This window comes from Saccostrea cucullata, unplaced genomic scaffold, assembly GCF_032062105.1.
Source record: "Saccostrea cucullata isolate Sc308-1 unplaced genomic scaffold, CSIRO_AGI_Scuc_v1 ctg3308, whole genome shotgun sequence".
NCBI classification, from domain to species: Eukaryota; Metazoa; Mollusca; class Bivalvia; order Ostreida; family Ostreidae; genus Saccostrea; species Saccostrea cuccullata.
This window is the reverse complement of record NW_026921161.1, coordinates 59,836-83,300: the sequence shown is the minus strand read 5'-3', so window position 1 is coordinate 83,300 and position 23,465 is coordinate 59,836. Positions and strand designations below refer to the sequence as shown.

The window sequence follows — 23,465 nt, the reverse complement described above, 5'->3', positions numbered from 1 at the left end:
CATATTCTCCGAGGGCTTCGCGAGGGGAATGTCCCGAACATTCATGCAATGAATTGTTTATTATACCGAAACAAGCAAAACCTTTGAAATAAACATAAACTTTCCAATTCGGCACCGCTCTCAAATTCACTTTCATTTTTTACGTAAAGTTACTATAAAACCCTTTGGTCAACACATCATCAAGTTTGTGACGCAAACTAGGCTATTGTGACCTCTACTACTCTCGGGAGTTTTCGTTCAACGAACGAGAACTATATTGCGGGAAAATACACTAGGTGTTCCGAAGAGGTGTAATATGATGAACAGCGTGCCGACGACCGTGAAATATGAAGTTTTACAGCCCGATCACGGGATAACTTAGAACCAATTAGATAACGCGTTGTGTATAATATTATTATGAGGTATAATAATAGGCCTTCTTGGCTTCTGACGTATCGCTTGACGAAATTAACATACGGGGTTGTGATCAACAAATCGAGTAAACGAATTTTCAAAGTTATCACAGCGAAATCAAATTGAAATAGACATATAAATATTTATTTTAAATCAAGAAATATATACTTTGATGTAAAGTGTGATAAGAATACATGTTATTAATTTAAACCCTAATTTCTTTGAGGAAAGGTAGATATAGACAACCCCCATTGTAATATCACCCTACCAACAAGCTTCACATAAATAAAGTATTCATGAAATAGAATACCCTCAACACTGATTGTCGTATTATCATTGTTAACACAGATTTTGAGAATCGGATCTAGAACATCAATTTAAACACTACAATGTTTGAGCAAGACAAACCTTCATGAATTTCCTCCACTTCTGTATCACTATTTGTCTTAGTTCAGAAATATGACGGGATATTTGTGTAATTTTTCTATTCAAACATCTATATCGAATGTAAATATGAGTAATAAAATAAAAAACAAGATGAAAATTTCGCTGTGAAATTGGTTGGTATTTTATCACACATACCGGGAAGCACTAATTTAGATATTTATGTAAGTCCTTTTCGATACCCAGACCACAATTGGTATCTTTATAGCCCATTCAGATATCAAAACCGATATGTTTGTATTCATAGTTTTGTCGATATAGTCCAGTGTGTTTTCGAATCAAAACCGATATCTGTGTTTCACAGAGATGTAACAAATAATTATGTCTTCACAGCTAACTTAGATATCTGGAACGAAATCTGTCTCTCCAAAGCTGCTCACGGAGATATGAAGTTTAATATCTGTTTTGGGTCTATCTCTCTCTGTTTCCAAAAACCAACAATACAAGGAAAGCGTGTTCCGTGAGTGAAGACCTGTATTTGATTGCAAGACAGTTGAGCTTCAAACCTTGACTTTTTTTGTAAAAAAAACTTCCATCTTACCCATAAATGTTTGACAACTACACATTTTAATATGAGGAACTTTATTGGTATTCAGAAATATACAATATATTTCTTGATAATACAGATTGTTGGGAAATAAAACATTCCTAATTATAACAACAATAATTTGAATTCTACAATAATATTATTAACAATCCGCATTTTTTTTTAATATTTATTCATATCATTGAATTTGATAATATAATATAATGACTTTTATGAATATAATATAATTACTAATGAAAAAAGAAATCAAACCTAACACTCATAAAAATCTAAAAATAATCATTAAAATAAAACTTAAATGCTCAAAAGATATTAAAGATATTTCAAAATTTGTTCACTTTAAATGAAAAATGGCACTTTTTTCTACTCCAAGTACATCATTTTCTTTGTATTGGTTTGTAAATAGTAAAACATTCTATATAAATATCCATGTGATATGGAGGTAACAAAGAGTTTTCAAGCTAAAAAGTCCATTCAAACAATATTTATACAAATCAGGAGCAGACCAAACAAAGATCTCCGATAGGTTATCAGAAGTGTGTCCAAGTGAGCGACCGGTCACACTGCCGTGTGTTTTTTTTGTCATGATCGTGTATATAAACGAAAAAAATCCTAAAACAAATCAGTGTAAATAATGACCTAACAATTAGTATGATAAACGCCTATCAGCATTTGATTAATTGAATGATTTAGATTGTATTTGCTGACAAGGTCATTGTATCCATTGTAGAACATACAAAATAATGACGTTACACGAGAACGTTCATTTTCTTTCATCATAAATTCAAATTTTCATTGTTTTTTGGAAGTCTTCTTTTGAACAGATTGAAACTGAAGCACAAAGGGATGCTTAATGCTCCAAGGCACCCGATCCTACCTTTATACCCTATTCACTCGTATTGTTTGTAGATTGTCCGAGGATGATCACTGTTCATAATCTTCACCTTTTCATTTTATACCTCTTCATCATACAATATTGAGCACACCGACAGACATATGTTATATCTTAAAATGTTTAATTGATTCATGCATCAAGGAAATAATATTTATCTTTGGCATATTGAAAAAGAAACTCATAACTTCTAAACCATTGACATGTTTCACCCAGTTTAATTTTTGCCCCAAATTATGGTATTTAGAGAACAACAAAGATAATGCATTTATTTATAATGTTTTCTTCAAACTGTTAGTAAAACATGGGTAAAAAGAAGTAACAAGAGGCCCATGGGCCACATCGCTCACCTGAGCACTGTGGCTAGGTAAAAATATAAATTGGTTTATTATTGAAAAGGTAAAATCCAAAAGTAGTCCCATGAACAATCATGGATTTTCTATCTTTGAGAAGATGATTTTTACAGAATTTTCCTATATATTTCTATGTAAAACTTTGGTCGGCCATTTTTGCCCCGCCCTACCCCCGGGGGTCATGATTTGAACAAACTTGAATCCACACTACCTGAGGGTGCTTCCATATAAATATGATGAATTATGGCTTGGTCATTCTTGAGAAGAAGATTTTTAAAGATTTTTCCTATATATTTCTATGTAAAACTTTGGTCAGCCATTTTGGCCCCGCTCTACCCCTGGGGGTCATGATTTGAACAAACTTGAATCTACACTACCTGAGGATGATTCCCCATAAGTTTCATCTTTCCTGGCACAGTGGTTCTTGGGAAGAAGATTTTTAAAACATGCCATCAAATTTTCATTAATTCTCAATTATCTCCCCTTGAATGAGGGCGTGGCCCTTCATTTGAACAAACTTGAATCCCCTTCACCCAAGGATGCTTTGTGGTAAGTTTGGTTGAAATTGGCCCAGCAGTTCTTGAGAAGAAGTCGAAAATGTGAAAAGTTTACGGACAGACAGACAGACGGACAGACGGACGCCGGACAAAATGTGATCAGAAAAGCTCACTTGAGCCTTCGGCTCAGGTGAGCTTAAAAAGGTAAGAACATAGTTGAACAATATAGTAAAAATGGCAAAATAATAAAGAAAAAAGCTTTTGATTTTTTTTTCCATCGCAAACATTTAAAGAAACACATTTATACTAAAACAAGTGAAATATCCATAAATAAAAAACAAAGTTTCAACAAAAAGCTATACAGGATTAAAAAAAGGCAGAGATATGTAAAATTAAAACCCTATTCAAAGTTATTAAACAAGTTTTTAAGTTCTTAATAAAATATATATAACTATTCTCTTTATATCACATGTATGCACTGTTTAAAGACCGATTGTTCTCTTATTTTTTTGTGAACGTGGTAGGTCGTGAAGTTGCCCTACATTGTTATGTTTATGTTTTCTGTAATGGTTGGAATAGTTGGAAAATGATATTCTGTTTGGAATAATGTAAGAGGTAAAGACATTCATGAACACATATCGATCTTGAAAAAAAATTATGAGCAGTACAGAGAGGGCATAATCACGGACCCCTGGAAATTACTGGGAAGGAATCTGGGGCTAAGAAGGAGGGAGCATCCCTTATCGAACCAGACACTCCAACCTGTGAATTGTTGAGGTAGACGTAAACGTCCATAACAAATCAATAGAAATTTCTTAAAGGAATATATTTAACAGTTACATTGCGGAAGGAGAAGTGCAAGTAGGGGAAGTAGAAAACATCCGAATGGAAGCACTTTGTAAGAATGTCCTAACTGTCCGCTTGTCTGGTCATCCGTGCAATTAACTGAAAAATAAAACAAAAATTATTTCCTACACTTCTGATTTTATATGAGATAACATTTGAAGGATAAAATATTATGTTTATTAAAAGTGAGATAAAATTTGAAGGTGAATAAAACTTATGTTTATTTTTTAAAAAAAATCAAATTTAAAGTCATGAACAGATCTAGTATGTAGAGCTGATTAATTAAAAGATAAAACAAATGAATCTAAAGTCAGAATATCTAGCTTCCAGTTTGAAAATTTCTGCAATTTTTTTCTCTCTCATTCCAACATTCTTAAGATATTTTTTCTTTTTAAAATATGTTACTTAAATAAATTGTTTAAATAAATCTATATGACCGATTATCGTCTACCCCGTGTCTAATCTTTATTTTCTTATCAAAAATCATTAATATAGGGTCAACGTTCTTGTTTCACTCGTCAAATTTTATGTGGACCTGTCAGATCATTTTATTGACTTTTAACTTAACACTTGGCATCTGATACAAGCTCTGATTTATTGGTGGTTTGTGTTTGCCCTGCTTCCTTTAGATGAGACCGTATAAACCGAGGCCCCGTGTCACAGCAGGTGTGGCACGATAAAGATCCCTCCCTGCTCAAAGGCCGTAAGTGCCGAGCATAGGCCTAAATTTGCAGCCCTTCACCGGCAATGGTGACGTCTCCATATCAGTGAAATATTCTGGAGAGGGACGTTAAACAGTATACAATCAATCAATATACCTTGGTAACATATAATGTTTACAGATACAAACCTTTTTAATTGAAATGTTCATGTTTTTTATTACATTGTTTACTTGTAAAATTCATATTAAAAGTTTTTCTTTTTTTTTTACCTGCAATGTTTGTATTTACGGATATTTATCTTATTTACTTACTAGTACGTTGTTTAGAGATACATACATGCACTATGTTTACATGTAATAATGGTATTTACAGATATTTATCTTATTTACATGCTAGTACATTGTTTACAGATACATACGAGGGTTGTCCGTAAAGTTCGTGGACAACATTGATAATTACTGACAAACATTGACAAAATATATGAAACAATTATTTTCATTAAATTCATGTTTCATTTTATAAATATTCAAGTTTTCAACAAAAACAAAGCACAAATAGTTATATTTTTATCAGATACAAAAAAGACACACTCTCATACCCGGAGCACTGAAACGTACATTCTTGACGTTACCCGACGTCAAATGCTATATACGAGCACATGTAAATTTTCTCAATATAGTTACCGTTTAACTCAATATATTTCTTATGTCGTTTTAATCAGTCATAAAAATGTGCACAAAATGTTCAGGTTTTATTCGTAAAATAATATTTAACAATGCCTGTCTCATATCTCGCAATCTTCCAACCTCTGTCCGTGTAAAGACGATTTTATTTACGGAAATACGTAAGTCATGATCACGTTTAACTTACAAAATTCATTTTTTACAGCACTGCAATGTTGGAATGATGGTCTTCCTTCACACATGTCATCCTGTAAACTGTTTCTTCCGCCCGAAAATTATATATTCAACTTAAATACTTAGGAAGGGTTTTTTAAATATATTTTCCCCGACTGTTTACAGCATTTATGGGTCTCTGTTTGTGTTTTTCCGATATCTACACAGAATTTTATCGCTGCTCTCTGCTCCACCTTTTCCGAAAACATCCCTTTTTCGAACAATCTCGATCCTGTCTTATTAGATTCTAACCTCGATTTCTCAGCCATTTCTAAACTCTGAACGTTCAAATTTTGCAAGTTTGAAGATTTAACTTTTGTCAACCACATAATGTAAAAGAAATACGAATTTCCGCGGAATTTGACAAAATACAAATGATATTTATAAAGTAATAAATAAATTTTTAATCAAAATATTGCAGTGCCCCGGGTCACCATACCAAACCCAATAATGAAGCCATAATTTTAAATATATATTTGAAATTGAATATAATTTTACATTTGGATTCTCATTTAGTATAGGATTATAAATATGTTAATAATAAATATCAATGACACTATTTTTATTTAAAGTTTAGCTTGTCCACGAACTTTACGGACAACCCTCATATACCATGTATACCTGTAATAGTTAAGTTTACGAATATTTACCTTGGTTACTTGTAATGTTGATGTTCAAAAATTGTCCATCCATCTCACATTGTATCTCTTGCCCATACACGTATGGTAGAATTAACTGAGCACCATTCGGGATACCTGAAAAGTTACAAAACACAACGTTTAAGTATTTCAGAAAAAAAATATATCTTGAAAAAACTGCATATTAGACAATCCTTTCTCTGATTTGATCATAACTGCTGTAATAATCATTTTTACGATTCTAAAATTTGACGTTGTAATTGTCATTGAAAATTAAATAGATGTATTATCAAGCTTAAAAAATTTATCAGAATTGAATATAAATAATGGATACCCGTGGCTGAGTTTGTTATTTTTAAGACTTTGATATAAATACTGGTGACCTGTGGTTGACTGTGTTATTAGTCCCCTACTGGTGAAACTGGAGGGGATTATAGGTTTCTTCTGAGTCTGTTTGTCTGTCTGTCCGTTCTTTTGTCCCTTTGTCTATGAGTCTGTCCCACTTGGTTTCTTTTTTTAACGCTTGCAGATATTTAGCTGATTCTTGGTATGTAAGTGCATCTTGATGAGTTAAAATTCAAGTTTGAATTTGGTTCTGCGTCATTGATCTTTGACGGAATGACATGGTATTTATCCCATTTTTTTAAAAAAATGGGATTACTATCGGGTTCCTGATGCAATAAATTAATGTTCCATACGAGCTTGTATTATATAGAGAAAAGGGGAACCCGGTAGGGGACATGCATAAACCGTTTCACGGTAACTGCGGTACTGCTCTTTTGCAGGGCAAAATGATAAAGTTTGGTGAAATATGACGTAAAAGTAAATGTGAAATATACGTCGTTTAATTATCTCTCATCAAAAACTTCGTCAAATGTTATTATTTTGCCCTGCAAAAGAGTAGTACCGCAGTTATTGTGAAGGGGCTAATTACTTATACAATACTCTCAGTATGCTTGTTCATGGGACTTTGGTATAAATACTTGTATTCTTTGGCATACTCTCATACATTCTTGTGATTTTTCCTGCCTCCTGCACGTAACCAACATGTTTCTGGTTGTTAAGTTTTTTATCGTCATTCCATGTTTAGATAAGTTGTAGGAGTTGTGTTCACATGTTATCTGCACATGCGTTCTGTTGCATCCGACAGAGTGATTAAATTGAGATACTAAAACAATAGAATAATACTCTTTTAAAACAAATATTCTTCAATGAAAAAAAATTGCAAACAAATCAATCAAATAAATAACAAAACTAGAGGTACTGTGAGCAATGAGCTCACTAAATGATACCCCCCGCCTCCCATAATGTCGATGTGTTGCTTTATATTGTTTTACGGTAATGTGTAAAGAGGAATAACTCCTCCTATCAATGTTATCCAGAAGCTTCTATTATGTGACGTCATAGGTAAACAAAAAATGGCAATGTCCATGTTTTGCTCTGGGAAACCTAAAATACGTGTCGAATAAAAAAGTAAAATAGGAGGTGCACAATGGCAATATGTAATAAAGATTCTGTGAAAGTTTCATTAAATTTCACTCAGTAGTATAAGAGGAGTTGCGGATAAGAGATAAAGCGTAACAGACGGACGGACAGACGGACGGACGGACGTACAGACGGACGGACGGAAATCCCGATCACTATATACCCTCCCACTTTTCAAGCGGGGGGTATAATAAGAGGATGGAGGGAAAATCAATTCAAATAACTAAACCTGTATTCAACATGTTCAACGTCACTTTTAAGAGCAACAGAATTTCATTTTTATATTAGAGACCCTTCCTTCAAAATGTACACAAAATGATCAGAGCCCTTTATTTGATGTTTACATAAAAAACAATTGATTGCAGCCTTTACGATAGGTGTTGTATTAGTTGATATAACAATATTTATACTGTAAATTTCCTCTCAGACAATCTAAAAAAAATTTGTTTGTCGCCCAAAACACTCTATACTGTATACGCTGGAAATGTCCTCTCAAACTTAAAAAAGTTTGTTAGTCGCCCAAAAAACACTGAAATGGTAATAAACATTTGCAAAACAAAAATTAGACGAAGTAACTTTTGTTTTTGACTTAGAAAAGTGCATCGGTAAAGAAAATAACAGGGAGAACGGTAGACAAATCAATCAGAAACTGGGGTTTTGATTCAGTTTGGTAGACTTGTGATCATATAACAGATTTTCTCATTTTTGAGCTTCTTTACTGTTCGTTATCTCAATATTTCAGTATCGATGCAGCAAGTTGAATTTACTTTATTTAAAATGCAATACTTACTTTATTTACAATGTTATACTTACGACATGTAATGTAATACATGTAATACTTACTTTATTTACAATGTAATACTTACGACATGTAATGTAATAAGATGTAATACTTACTTTATTTACAATGTAATACTTACGACATGTAATGTAATAAGATGTAATACTTACTTTATTTACAATGTTATACTTACGACATGGTACCATGTGTAAATCATATTCAAAGACACGTCCATTCGAACACGTGACGCTTACTTCCAAAACATTGTCGATGTGTGATTTATAATCCATAGGGAAGAAAACATTGAGAATGTTGTCTTTCCCGCTGAATTGTCCACCCTTTACACATATTCTGTTCTCACAGTGTGTTATTTCGTTTCCTCCTCTTATTTTAGCTCTAGCTCCACGGAATTCACAGGTGACATGGATGCTTGCATTTAACATCTCACCATCACATACTCCTTGACTGAGTTCTTCTTGATTCAGAAAAACGGATGAGCTTCCCACAACTAAAGAAATCGTACATAATTATAATGTATATCAAGTATTTTTAAATGAATAATTGCGTGCTTGAAATGAATAAAATGTCAACAACCAATGTAAAAAAGCATTTAAAAAAATACATTCTTTAATGGCAGACCATCCTCGTTAAATATGACTCAATGTAACCCAAATTGTCGACATATGGAGGGAATTGAGATTTTGAGGTTATACGATGGATAAAGTTTAATTAGGTGGTAAAAATTTCCGAATAACATTAACATTGTCATGGTACCGAAGCTAAAAAATGTATTACATGTATTACAGGCATTATTGGCTGGCTACATTTAATACTGTTTAGCAGCAGGAAATACTGTTCATATAGGAGCATAAAGATTGATTATGTTTTAATACATTTTTAACAGTGAAATACTGTAATTTATTCATTGAATAAAAATGATATTCTGTCACAGAGTGAAAGGATTTCGAGATTAAAACAGTATGAAAAATATCAGAAGTGCGGTGAAACTACTGGATTTTCCTTCCAATAACAAAGAATGTTGTAAAATATACTCCTTGTGTAATAAAAGAAATCTGACATATAGAATAAAACCGACAAAGATCCCCAAATATGTTGTTGAAATCCTTCTTTACAACGTTTTCATCTCACAACACTTAGCTATAATGTCTCAACCGCTCGACTATGACGTCATGTAGCCTGGAACTCCATTATAAAAAAACGAGGAAAAGGGAAAATTAAAGAAAATGTAGTAAACAGAAAATTCAATTTTCGCAATCGTGAAACTATACTGAAAGGAAAAAGAAACGCACAAGAACATGATATGGGAAAACTTTCTGACTATGTGACCGAAAATTATGAAAATTGGTCAGTTGTTTATTTTGGCTACTTTGCACTAAAATCACTTGTCAAAACTACTCAACTATGAAATGTATGGCATCACGTATGGGAAATGATAAATAGTAAAAAAACACGTGCATGTTAATGATGATAATTTTGTAATAAAATTTTGTAGTACCATACTATGCATTAGAATAATAGACATCGTTTTTGCATATTTGCAGTCAGTATAAATTTCTTGCAATCGTGGTATGACTGGCGGAATCTACTGTGGGTTTAGTAATTGAATTCAATATTGCATAAGTGAATAAAAAGGCAAAAACATGCTGATGTACAGATTGTTTTCAACTTTTCAACCAAATAAAAGTATTTTTTGGTTGTCAGAGAGTGAACTTAAAATGTTCCCAACCAACCATGACGGTGACGTTGGCGCGTACCAGCGTCACAACAAGATAGGGCTTTTCATCACGCCACCTCGGTTATTGTCAAGGCATTATCACCGAAACTGATATTTATTCAGCAGACAAACATACTCACTTTCCGCTCTAGTTTGGGCCGCGAGCTTGGCCAGCTTACGTCAATTTTACTCTCAAACGCACACGTACGCGTCGTTTGCGTAATGTTTTTTAGCATATTTACACTGGAAAAATTAGCTAATATTTGTCAATACTTTTTTACAACCATTCACAAGTACCAAACCTGCTGAGTTCTGTATATTCTATCCTAAATCGAAAATTCGCGGGATTCGATTGAGCGGGGGCATTTGTTATCATTGGAATAATACAGATAATCTCAGCTATTAAGACTACCGTCGGAAGGGTTGACTAATAATGCTATGAAAAAAATAAATGCTCTGTTGAACTTAAAGCACAGGAAAATCAAGTTTGTTACTGATGCGAAAGGGAGATTATGAGAATTTTTAGTTTTATTTTTTGGGGGTGACACCATATTGATATCAGTATCCCAGGAACTATCACTCAAAATCGCACAAAATTTTGGTAACTTGTTGATTAAAGATGAATTAAAATGTATGATAAAAATACTGAAAAACATATTTGAAATAATTGTTTTAATTTAACTCAAAAGTTTAATATGCGTTTCTTAATCCTTTCAGTATATAAAGAAAACCTGTCCCACTCGTGATATAAATTCCATATTCAACTACAAAACATATTGAATATCCTCTATATCTGCAATGTTCGGTCGTAGACAGACACTTATTTAATCAAAGAATTTTACTTACGTGGACACTGTAATGACACAGGAATGCTGTATAGATTATCAAATCTTTAGAATAATCAAAGCTTACTCAGATTTCTCAATTTTCTTTTCAGATGATAACAGCAAATTATCGGCACACTAATAACATGAGCAATATCAATAAGTATGGCAAAATTGACGACTATAAATTGATGTCATTTAAGTATATAACAAATAACGTCTAAAATTACCTTGTAGTGTTAAATATAAAATACACTGACGAATTATCCAGCTGTCTGCATAAATAATCTGCATGATACATATGGCACACTGAATATGTCTCCTTGTTAAAGTCTTGTTAATTCGATATTGCTATGATAAAAAAAAGAATGAAAAAAATTTAAATGACCCGTTTCTTTATACAATGTCAGAAGCCAGAGTAGGGGTGACGTGCATCTTAACTAGGTCTCAGAGGGATAGGAGATCACGTATCTAAGAAATTTACGTTAGGGTACTGACTTTTGACATGTTGAAACTGAAACTGGTTTATTTGAATAAACGCCTATTTTTACTTCAACATATTAAATGGCGTTGTACTAAACCTGTAAAATAAATATTGACGTATAATAAATACAAATATTCATAGATACATGGGAAGTGATAATTAAAATAAAGCATTTAAATCCATAAAGAAGTACTTTTAATTTTTTTTTTAAGTTTGACTTTTTTTATGTACAGAGGCAGTTCATTACACAATTTTGGTCCCATTGTATGAAAGCTCCTGTCGCTGAAAGTTTTCGATGACCTTTTATCAAATGGTACTGTATAACAACTTTCATAATTTCGAGAAGTACGCAATTAAGCTGTTTCATAATTATATAGAGAACAATATGATACCCTTTTCCATATCACATTCTGTATCAGCCCGAGATATTTCGGTCCAGGTAGTGTTATTGGTCGAGGGCTGAAACAGGGTGTGATATGGGAAAGGACGTGTTTATTATGTTTATTATATACTTGGTATTAAAACACAACAGACATTAACTTGATATATAAATAAATAATCATGCATGGACTTCTGACATGAACAAAGCTCCTGGTCTCACGCTGTTTGGGTACATTTCTACCTCAATCTCAAATGTGTCCTATCTATAGTTTGAAACAATCTTCTGTCAATTAGATGATCTTTACATTTTAATAAAGTTACATTTCAGAGAATGCCCCCCAAATATAGTTTATGACTTAAGGAATATTGCAAACATTCAAAAATCCTCTTTTAATATAACGCTGTGTTTACCGATATATTTTATGAAATAGGTGCAATTAAATTGCCGTATTTTTTTTAATTAATAAAGCATCCTTTAAAATTGTGATATCTTGAATATATCCCCAAAAAATTCATAACTTTCCGATCGGATGTTCGTTCCAAAAATAAGAGTTCATCATTAGGATTGAATAAATGTTGTTTAGTAATTGTAATCTTGATGTTCTCAGTAGATGTCAAATAAAATATGCATATATTCTTAAAAGTTTACATGCATATTCCGATTTACTTCTACATGGACATGATATCGAGGTGCCGAAGTTAAAATATAAATTAATGAACTCACGTATTTACAAAGTCATTGTACATGTGGTATTGAGGTGCCGAAGTTTAATAAAAGGGAAAATGAACTTATGTATTTACAGGCATATTGGAGTACATTAAATTCTATTTAGTAGCAGGAAATACTACTCAGTATATATATATATATATATATATATATATATATATATATATATATATATATATACATATATAGGGCAGTTATATTAGTTAAAGAGTTGTTGTAATTTGTGCTTTCTAAATAAAATTAAATAATTTCATCACAACATGTATTGGTAACAATCCTCTAATAAAATAATGTCCAAATAACTGTACCTCACTTCCATTCTCAATGACCGTGTAGTGTAGGGCAGCGTTGTGAGAATTCCATCGGCATCAAAAGCAAGTTTTTTAACTTGCCTAGATAGCCGAGCGGTCTAACGCGCTGTTCCTGTACTGCTAGGAGACAGATTCCGTAGATCGAGAGTTCAACCCCGGGCTGGGGCGGAAGTGAGTATCCTTGTAAAAGTGAATTTCTCTGTGCTTTCTCTCTCTCTCTCTCTCTCTCTCTCTATATATATATATATATATATATATACAGGGGCATTAAGATTGATAATGAAATGAATGGATGATATTAGCTGTTCGATCGTAGAAACGTATATAGTGCAGGAATTTTACTTACATGGGCAATGTGATGACAGAGGAATGCTGTATAGATTATCAAATCTTTGGAATAATCAAAGCTTACTCAGATTTTGTGATTTTCTTTTCAGATGATAACAGCAAATTTTCTGCACACTAATAACATGATCAATATCAATAAGTATGGCAAAACTGACGACTATAAATTGATGTCATTTAAGTATATAACAAATAACGTCTAAAACTACCTTGTAGTGTTAAAAATAAAATACACTGACGAATTATCCAGCTGTCTGCATAAATAATCTGCATGATACATATGGCACACTGAATATGTCTCCTTGTTAAAGTCCTGTTAATTCGGTATTGCTATGATAAAAAAAAGAATAAAAAAAACTTTAAATGACCCGTTTCTTTATACACTGTCAGAAGACAAAGTAGGGGTGACGTGTATCTTAACTAGGTCAGAGAGGGATAGGAGATCACATATATATGAAATTTACGTTAGGGTACTGACTTTTGACATGTTGAAACTTAAACTGGTTTATTTGAATAAACGCCAATTTTTACTTCAACATATTAAATGGCGTTGTACTTAATTTGTAAAATAAATATTGACGTATAAATAATAAATAAAAATATTCATAGATACATTGGAAGTGATAATTAAAAAGCATTTAAATCCATAAAGAAGTACTTTTAATTTTTATTTAAGTTTGACCTTTTTTATGTACAGAGGCAGTTCATTCCACAAATTTGGTCCGATCGTATGAAAGCTCCTGTCGCTGAAAGTTTTCGTAGACCTTTTTTTTAAAATGGTACTGTATAACAACTTTCAGAATTTCGAGAAGTACGCAATTAGGCTGTTTCATATAGAGAAAAATATGATATCCTTTTCCATATCACATTCTGTAACAGCTCGAGAAACCGTGGTCCACTAGATGTTATTGTTCGAGGGTGAAACAGGGTGTGATATGGGAAAGGACGTGTTTATTATGTTTATTATATACTTGGTATTAAAACACAACAGACAGGAACTTGATATATAGATAAATAATCATGCATGGACTTCTGACATGAACAAAGCCCCTGGCCTCACACTGTTTGGGTACATTTCGACCTCAATCTCAAATGTGTCCAATCTGTAGTTTGAAACAATCTTCTGTCAATTAGATGAGCTTTACATTTAAAAAAATTACATTTCAGAGAATGCCCCAAAATGTATTTTATGACTTCAGGCATATTGTAAACATACAAAATCCTCTTGTAATATAATGCTGTGTTCACCGCAATACTGGTATTTTATGAATAGCTGCAGTAAAATTGCTGTATTTTTTTTTTCAAATTAATAAAGCTTCCTTTAAAATTGTGATATCTTGAATATATCCCAAGAAAAATCAAAACTATCAGGTGCAAATGTTCGTTAAAAAATAAGAGTACATCAATAGGATTAAATAAATGTTGTTTAGTAATTGTAATCCTGATGTTCTCGGTAGATATCAAATAAATTATGTACATATTCTTAAAATTTTACATGTGTATTCCGATTAACTTCTACATAGATATTATATCGAGGTGCCGAAGTCAAAATATAAATGATGAACTTACTTATTTACAAAGTCATGGTACATGTAGTATCACATGTAGATTAAATGAACTTATGTATTTACAGGCATATTGGAGTACATTAAATTCTATCTAGTAGCAGGAAATACTACTCAGTATATATATATAGGGGCATTAAGATTGATAATGAAATGGATGGATGATATTGTCTGTCAGATGTTTTGTGGTAGACATTTATTGGTGCAAAAATTTAACTTACATGGGCGGCCGGGCCACTGTAATCACTCAGGTATGCTGTAAATCCTTAGAATAATCGAAGCTTACTTAGAATTTCTATTTTCTTTTCAGATGATAACAGCAAATTATCCATGTTATCGGCACACAAATAACATGTGCAGTTACAATACGTATAACAAACTGACGACTGTAAATTCAAGTCGTTTACCTTGCAGTGTTAAAAATAAAATACACTCCTTTACCTTGCAGTGTTGAAAATAAAATACACTGTCGAATAATTCATCTGTCTGCATAAATAATATGCATGATAATATGACACACTGAATATAGCTCCTTGGATAAAGTCTTGTTATTTCTATATTGCATATACGTATGACCATTAACTTTAAAAAGATAACTTTTAAATGGCCCGTTTCTTTATATATTGCCTGAAGAGTGATTTTTATCTGGGTTAGAACTTAAAGGGTTTGGAGATTACTCATCTTATCAATTTATGTCTGGGTATTGACTCGAAATTTCGCATTGCAATATATAGAGAAAAATACATACTTGTAAATCTGTAAATTTTTATGTCGATTTTATTTAGCGAATTCGGGTTAAAATTATGTTGATTATTTTTTACGTTTCAAAATTTTGCGAATGACCACTGCTTTGTTTAAATTCTCTTACTGGTGATTTAATTTTAAGAAAATTATTTTTGCGAATGCAGTGCACTCACAAATTTGCTAAAAATTTATCTATCTCCAGCAAAAATTTCCAGATTTACGATACCCTTTTCCACATCACACTTTGTATCAGCCCGAGATACTTCGGCCCACATGGTAATATTTTTTGAGGACTGAAACGGGATGTGATGCTGAAAAGTTTTTGTTTTATTATCTATATTTTGTACATACTAGGTGTTAAAACACAATACACATGAACTAATATATAAATAAATGATAATGCACGGACTTCCGACTGGTTGTGTAAGTTTCTACTTCTATTTCGAATGTACCCTATCTACAGTTTGAACAAAATCTGTCAATCCTTAAAACAAAAAAGGTTAAAATTAAGGACAGATGATATAAACAAACTTTTGTTTATAAAAATTAATAGCGAGCGCAGCGAGCGTCGCGAAGCGACGCTCGTCACTGCGAGCCCTAACGACAACGCCTGGGCGAAGAGAAAATTCGAAATACTGCACATTCATTCCTCAGAATTTTTTATCTGCAGTAATTTTGAGCCACAATGCATCACTTAGCAAAGTTGCTTTCTCGCGAGAATGACGGCATATGTTCAACAAAAAGTTTACTAGCGTTGATTAAATGGATACATATTGAAGATAAATTGTAAATGTAACCTTTTTCATTAACTTTCAGCACTGTTCAGTTTTTTTCTTGGTATTTGTTACTTACAGACGACGTCATGTGACGTCAGAGTCTAGAAGCACCAAATGTCACATGCGGTTTGACGAGCCCGATCTAAATTAAAACATTCAAGAGTTTGCGCTCGCTCTAACGGTCGCACCGTCAACATATTAAAATAACGATTTAATCATGTTTACGTAGGTCAATATTCAAATGAACAAGTTTAACCAAAATTTTGATTTCTTTTCATTCAAAGGGATCTGATATGTCAAAAAATTATATACAGTATTGAGGATGATTGGTAAAAGATATACTTTTGGACACCAGAAATGTTTACAATTTCTAAATCTTTTTGAAATTTATTATTTTAACCAATTACAACAAGAATAGGCCCAACATAAATACAAATCAAGACGTCCATTTCTTGTTTGTGTCATCAGACTTAATAGAATGCCCCCACCCTTCTGAAAAAGGTGTTCTTTCACAAGTGCTATTAGGTTTAATTAACTAGGGGTGTTATATTATTAGCTATTCAGGTTCAATAAAGGGTGTACGGGGATTTATCCCGGGTTGTATGCCAAAGGATGTATGGAATACAGCCCAGGGTAAATCCCCGTACGCCCTTGATTGAACCTGAATCACGAATTTATTTCCTATTTATCCGTAAAATTTATTTGTAAAAAAACATAAATTCAATTTACTGTGTCTCAACCTATCTATAAATCATTTATACCACGTACTACAGCGCATTGTGACGTCACGTTTTATTTACCTCCAGCTCAAGTCGGGTGTACGGAAATTTACAACCGACTTTGTAACCAATCAAAGCTCTTGTTACAAGCTACATAGGAAATAATGATACGTATCAGACCTGCAAATACATATCAGCCATATATAGTTTATACAGCTATTTTAACTTCAGGCATACTGCAAAAAAATCCTATTTTTTTTACTTGTTTTTTAATAAACTGCAATATTTTAAGCTGCATTGCAATAATACAATTTTTTATATAGTTTATTAATATTCCCTATGCTATCTATACAAACGCAAACAGTTCATTACACTCATATTCATCGGATTTTAGGCTGTATTCACCGGAGGGTCAATGCGCGTGCAACGGCATTGTGACGTCACATTCAAAACATCCAACAACGTTGTAAACAATTGTTGCAACGGCCGCAGCGAGCTATGTATCTGAGCAGGAAAACAATTACTAGTATTCAAACGTTTTTCATGATTATTTTTTTTTAATTTGGACATCTTACACATAGCAAAACTCGAAAAGGAAAACACGGAGGTTACAAACAGTAATCTGGATTTTTTTTTAATTTTAACAATGGAAAATCGCAAATGAAAATGGTGTCGTCATACAGCTTTCAATATCTTATCTATTCAAATCCCACTATATAATAAAACAATTATGAGCTCTTTTGGTGTTGAATATGGTTTGTTATTCACCAGAAAAATGTCCATATGAAGCCTCGGTCAATATGGATATTTTTCTGGTGAATAACAAACCATATTCAACACCAAAAGAGTCTATAAGTGTATAATATATTCAGTTACGCAGATACGTTTTCTTAAGTAAAGCAAAAGTATATTTATCAGGTGTCAGGTCATTTCTCTCTAAAACTTTTTCTTCTGCCAGGTTATTTTTCACGATAGGTCATTTCTCTCTTCTGCATGTACCTAGGTCATTTCACCCAAATTTTCATCTGGCCTGGTCTAATGTAATTATGTCCAATTTTTTGCCTAACCTTATTGGAATCTAGAAGATACATATGTCTGTGGAATTTATTAACTATATGACGTCTGTGACGATAAAATGATAGCAGGGTCCGCGTAAATTTGAACGGCCCTCGTACATAGGCATGGTATCAAAATAAATTACGTTTTTTTCCCAAGCTTTATTAGCTACATTTATTTCTACATGTGTTAAGCAGCAAGAAATTCTTCTTCTATAGGAGCATGAGGACTAATAAGAAATTGAATTGATAGTATTGTCCGCGAAGTTCGGTCGTGGACACTTATTAAATCCATGCAAGAAATTCTACTTACATGTATGTGCACTGATTTATTACACAAGTATGCTGTATAAATAAATAATGTCTGTGAAATTTCTGAACTATATTACGTCTGTGAGAGTAAATAATAGCAATTGCAAAAGTTGTTTCCTTTTGTGGGGTCAACCAAAAGGACAAAAGGGAAAGAAACGTCATTTTTTCTCTGTATGCTACCAAATATGCTACCAAATATTTGGGCGTGCTGTGATAAATCCATCGTGTTTAATTTTCGTTTTGATGTGTGGGTTTACCCATCTTGGGGCAATCAATACATAAAAAAGGCAGAGCTTTTTTAAAGTCAAATGACGAAGTTACAAACCTGAAAACTAAAAAGGCTACTGTGTGGATTGTATGGGTTTATCCCCTAAGATTGCGGCCAAGGGACATAATTTTGAAAAGTGTGAAATGGTCTGTACATTATGATTGGCGAATGCATTGCAGTAGTAGTTAATTGATCAACACTTAAACAGGTCGAAACCACTAGAATTTCTGACGTCAGCATAAATTTGCATATCTGTTTACTTTCCCTACTGATGAATGAAACGCAATGCATTGTGGGCTACTACTAGTACCCAGCTGAGTTGAAAATAAAAGGAAACTTATTTCTAATTCTTTTTTGAGGTTTGTGAAAGAAATGTTTAAAATGATGTATAATCTTTCAATTCTATGCTCACATTTACAAAATTTGCGCTATGAAGTCTTATATCAATTAATAAAACAATGGCCTATAAGTATTGTTCAAAGAGACGTAGGTGCTATCGTGTCGATAAAACACTGAGTTTTTCTCCACGTGATATACGTGAACATAGTTTTAGCAGGTAATACATAGGTCCTTGGTTTTAGTCTGCAGGAGAGGGTGTGCAATTATTATTTAACTCCACAATATTATCAGAAAGTGTTTTATGTACATGCAAACGTCGAAGTGTTTTTAAGGTATTAGAAGCAACTATATATCATCTAAAACAACTCAAATATTAAATGTGAGCATGGAGCAATGTCGTTAGAACATAATCTTTCAATTTCGGTCTTACAAAGTGACAATGGGGCTCTACAGTTTTTCCGGTGACGAGGTAAATATTGTGCAACAAACCGACGAAAACCACGTGTCGCCATTGAATAATAAACACGTAGAAGAATGTCATGCTTTAGGAATCAGTCGCTTGATTGGACAACAGGTGTGACGAAGACATTGTCACGTGTTAAAAACTGGCTTCCATATAAGGTAGTGGTCTCGACCTGTTAAACGAGAGGGAAATTAATTTTGATTTTTTACTTCATAATAATACATTTTTAAAATATGAGACGTTTTGACGTATATCATGTATCAATATTCAGCTTGATAAGGCATTATCAGCAAACGAAATTGCATTAATAAGCTTGTGACAACACCTTATATTTATATTTGCTAATGTCTTTCCTTATATGACAATACTAAAAAAATGAAATTCAATTTTCGATGACATGCAGTCGATCACATGATCAGACTTTCTTGCGTATGGAAAGGAAACTGCACGTGCAATTTGGAAAGCTCCGACTGTCACGTGACGTCACAAAACGTCTTAGCAACGTTACGTTGCATTTCAAAATCTAAGTCTAAATAATGCCTATATTTGTTTGTAAAATGAATAAAAACGTTCAATTATAAATATAAGAAATAAAATATCATTTTTTAGAGTTGCATTTAGGAATGACATGAAGTCGATACGTGATCAAAGAATCTGGGGGGATAAGGCGAGTCATTTGCCCACACGGATTTTGTCGCTCTGAAAGCATTTCGGAAATTTCACAGATGTACGATTTACTTAAACATTTAAACTTTGTACAGCGCTGTCCAAATGACAATATCTAATTTTTAAACCTTGCGGTTATCGTTACAGTATTTTTAACTTGATGCTTTTCATATTGCATGTTAGTTGATCTATAAAATAATTTTATGTTTTCAGGGTTTGGGAGATAGTACGCTTTACCTTTCCTTTTAACTGTTTTTGCATATAAGAACAGCCATATCGCGCTGGTCTACCCATGACTGTTTACATTTCAATCGTGTAATGTAGTCTTGAACTGAATGCGTACAAAATATTATATACACATGTAGCTTGAAAACTTGTTTATTAAAGGAAATATATTAATTGACAGTAAATAAATTCATCATCTTATCTTTTCATTCTATTTTTAGTGAAAAAAAATATCAACCTGAACTTAAAAAAAAAAACGTGATTCGAACACTCGCAACAAATACCTGGGTGTTTCAACACCGCCGCTATGACTACTGAGCCATGAAGTCGCACATACATTGCCCTTTAAATATCAAATAGTTCTATATGTTATTAGCAAACGCACATTTGGACTTGGAGTTTTATAGAATATGTTGCGAAATTTAAGTAGGAAAACTAACTTTTTTATATAGAGTGGGTCTTCGTACCATTTTTTTGAAAATGGTGAGTGATATATCCTTCCATACCCTTTCAATATTTGTTTACAAAAAAATGGTACAAAGACCCACTCTATATAAAAATCACAGTTTTAACATTCCATTTCTATCATTTTTATGGTTACTTAAGCGAGTTACCATTTTGGTGGGTTAATTACAAAAACTTTGTAAGTAATTTGATTCAGGTTTTATTTTTACTGTATGCATATGGTTATAAATAACTCCCAAATTTAACAAAAAGTGGAATTTGCAAGAATTTTTTAATCGATATTTTACCTGCCCGTGCGTAGGCATATGACTAGCCTTATCCACCCAGATTCTTTATCATAACGCACTTCGGGCGTTATAAAATTTGATCACGTGACCGACTTCATGTCATACCCCAATGCAAGTCTAAAAATGATATCTTATTTCTTAAATCTCTCTTTTTTGCGACAGTCAAATCAGCACTTACTGTTATTTCCTAAATGCCCAACACCAATTTAAGTTATATGCAATAAGGAAAAATTTATTTAAAAAAAACTATCAAGCAAACAGTATGAGGAATTAGTTATTGTTTTCATCGAATATTGCCAAAAAAGAAAGAAAAATAATCTTGATGCCGAATGCAGATTGATCATAAATAAAATAACTCATTTAACATAATGTCGCTTATTAATAAAAAAAAAAAACAATTGAAGTACAGCATATTTATTTTTTAAAATGAAGTGAATTGATTTCTGGTGAATTGAATGGAATGAAACTATAAACATTAACAAAACATATAGTTTTACATATCAAGTTGCACTTATTTTAAATATTGAATGAGTATCATAACGAATGCTTTGAAGATTGACATCGTCCGTGAACTTTTTAATCAACCCTTGACAATATCTTGACAATACAAAACTTCATTTTCAATAAAGGTAAACAGCCACATACTACAAAACTAATGAGAAGCTCTTTCAACAACATTTTTATAAGGTTATCAGATGAGTTAATTTCAGCCCAAAAAGGAAATGAAAATCTGCAGGCATGAAATAACGTGTACAATACTCGCATTCAATGCAAATACACTTAGGGGCATGGATATATTAAAAATGTAACAAATTCGAAAATAGAACCAAAAAAAGATGAACAATTGCAGTTTCAATCAATTACAAACTGTCAATCTTAATGTGATCTGTTAACAATTGTTCTGATGTAGAAACATCATGCAGTTGTGTAATCAAAAAAGGGAGTTCATTCTTAACAATGTCACTTCCTTGTTGTAATGAACATTGATAGGACTGCAGTGACCCGACATAGGCCCCACAGATTTGTTGGCAAATACAGTATTTGCCGGGAAATATCTCTGAGATAAATTGGTACATTAAACTCGTCATCATATAGCAGTAGAGACTGTAGATCCTGTAGAGATTGTTGTGACGTCACTGTGTCACCCAGTCTGTGGCGATTCAGTATTAACAACATGTGTAGCATTACTAGAGTAATAGAGTAGATCAGTAATAGAGACATACCATACTTGTTACTGAATTGCTCCATCACTAGTTCATTAATGTAAGTGTTCTCATTACACAACATATCATCCTTCGTCACGGCCCTTCTCATTCTTCTACCCAGAGGCACTCCAGCCATGCACTGTCTGTACATATCTACATTGACATTATAACCATATATGATTTATGGACATGACATTTTCACCTGTGCTTTCTGTAAAATATTCAGTGAGTGTTCATATCTACTATCTCTGTACAAGAACATAGCAAGATACAGAATGTCTAACACATTACCAAACGTGCATGACACTTTAATCAATCTATTTGATACTTTTTTAGATTTGTATTGAATCTTATTGCAATACTTATTTGGATAAATATAACTTTGAATGAGGAAAGCCATGTTCCGTAACACAAGTGCTGTTATTTTTAATAATTAATATGTATTAAATCCTTTAAAAATCAGATTGATTTACAACTCATGCCAAAAATTTTCAAAATTGTCGAGGATTAGATGAAAAAGATTAACATATCGTCAAAAAGTCTTATATAAATATGAAAAAAATTTAATCAGAATTAATGTGTTCTATCTAAAATTGTTTTTGAAAAAAAAATAAGTTAAAAAAATTGAAGAAGCAAATGTCCTGCTAAAAATCGACGATTACGCTTAGGGTAGTCAGAATGATTTAATCATTGATTTAACTTTCCCTTTTTAAACACATTTGTTAGCCAAGGCTAATTAATTTGCAATTTCTATTGATTTTTGGTAAATAAATTTCCGGTAAATACAAAACAAGTAGACATCTTTATTAAACTTTTTTTTCAAAAAAATAGACAAACCTGTTTCCACGGAAGGGGGAACTAATATTGAAAATTCCCTTACCTGTACTTTCGGTTCGTGCTGTCATTGATTGTACTCTTTGTGAGATTTTAATGATCAAAAACAAAACAAAGTGTATATTTAACTTCTGGAAAACATCTCATATAATATTTCGATTTATTATGTCAGTGTTAGTACACAGTTCATATTCTACAGACTGTCACTTAAAATGTTCTCGATATAATTATTTACAGAGCTCTTAGTCAATCTGAAATCTGATTTCTGTAAAATTGCAGAAAATATTGAGCTTAACTAAGT

The 23,465-nt window shown here is 32.5% G+C and overlaps 1 protein-coding gene across 9 annotated transcripts; it reads right to left on the bottom strand.

Annotated features, from left to right (window-relative positions):
• Positions 1-2,865: 2,865 nt before the first annotated feature.
• Positions 2,866-23,260, bottom strand: LOC134259313 (uncharacterized). 9 transcript variants are annotated; one of them, XM_062741906.1, is made up of 7 exons: positions 15,028-15,237; positions 13,451-13,571; positions 11,224-11,344; positions 8,628-8,942; positions 7,178-7,336; positions 6,181-6,285; positions 2,866-4,071 (listed from the first exon to the last, which is right to left on the bottom strand). In XM_062741906.1, the coding sequence occupies exons 3-7, from the start codon at positions 11,285-11,287 to the stop codon at positions 3,956-3,958; spliced, it is 759 nt and encodes a 252-aa protein (XP_062597890.1). In that variant the 5' UTR covers positions 11,288-11,344; positions 13,451-13,571; positions 15,028-15,237; the 3' UTR covers positions 2,866-3,955. The 9 variants fall into 9 exon arrangements, with proteins under 9 accessions (XP_062597890.1, XP_062597891.1, XP_062597896.1 ...); XM_062741907.1 differs by lacking the exons at positions 11,224-11,344; positions 15,028-15,237 and adding an exon at positions 23,168-23,260; XM_062741912.1 differs by lacking the exon at positions 11,224-11,344 and having other exon boundaries at positions 6,190-6,285; positions 15,028-15,238.
• Between the last annotated feature and the right edge of the window lie 205 nt (positions 23,261-23,465).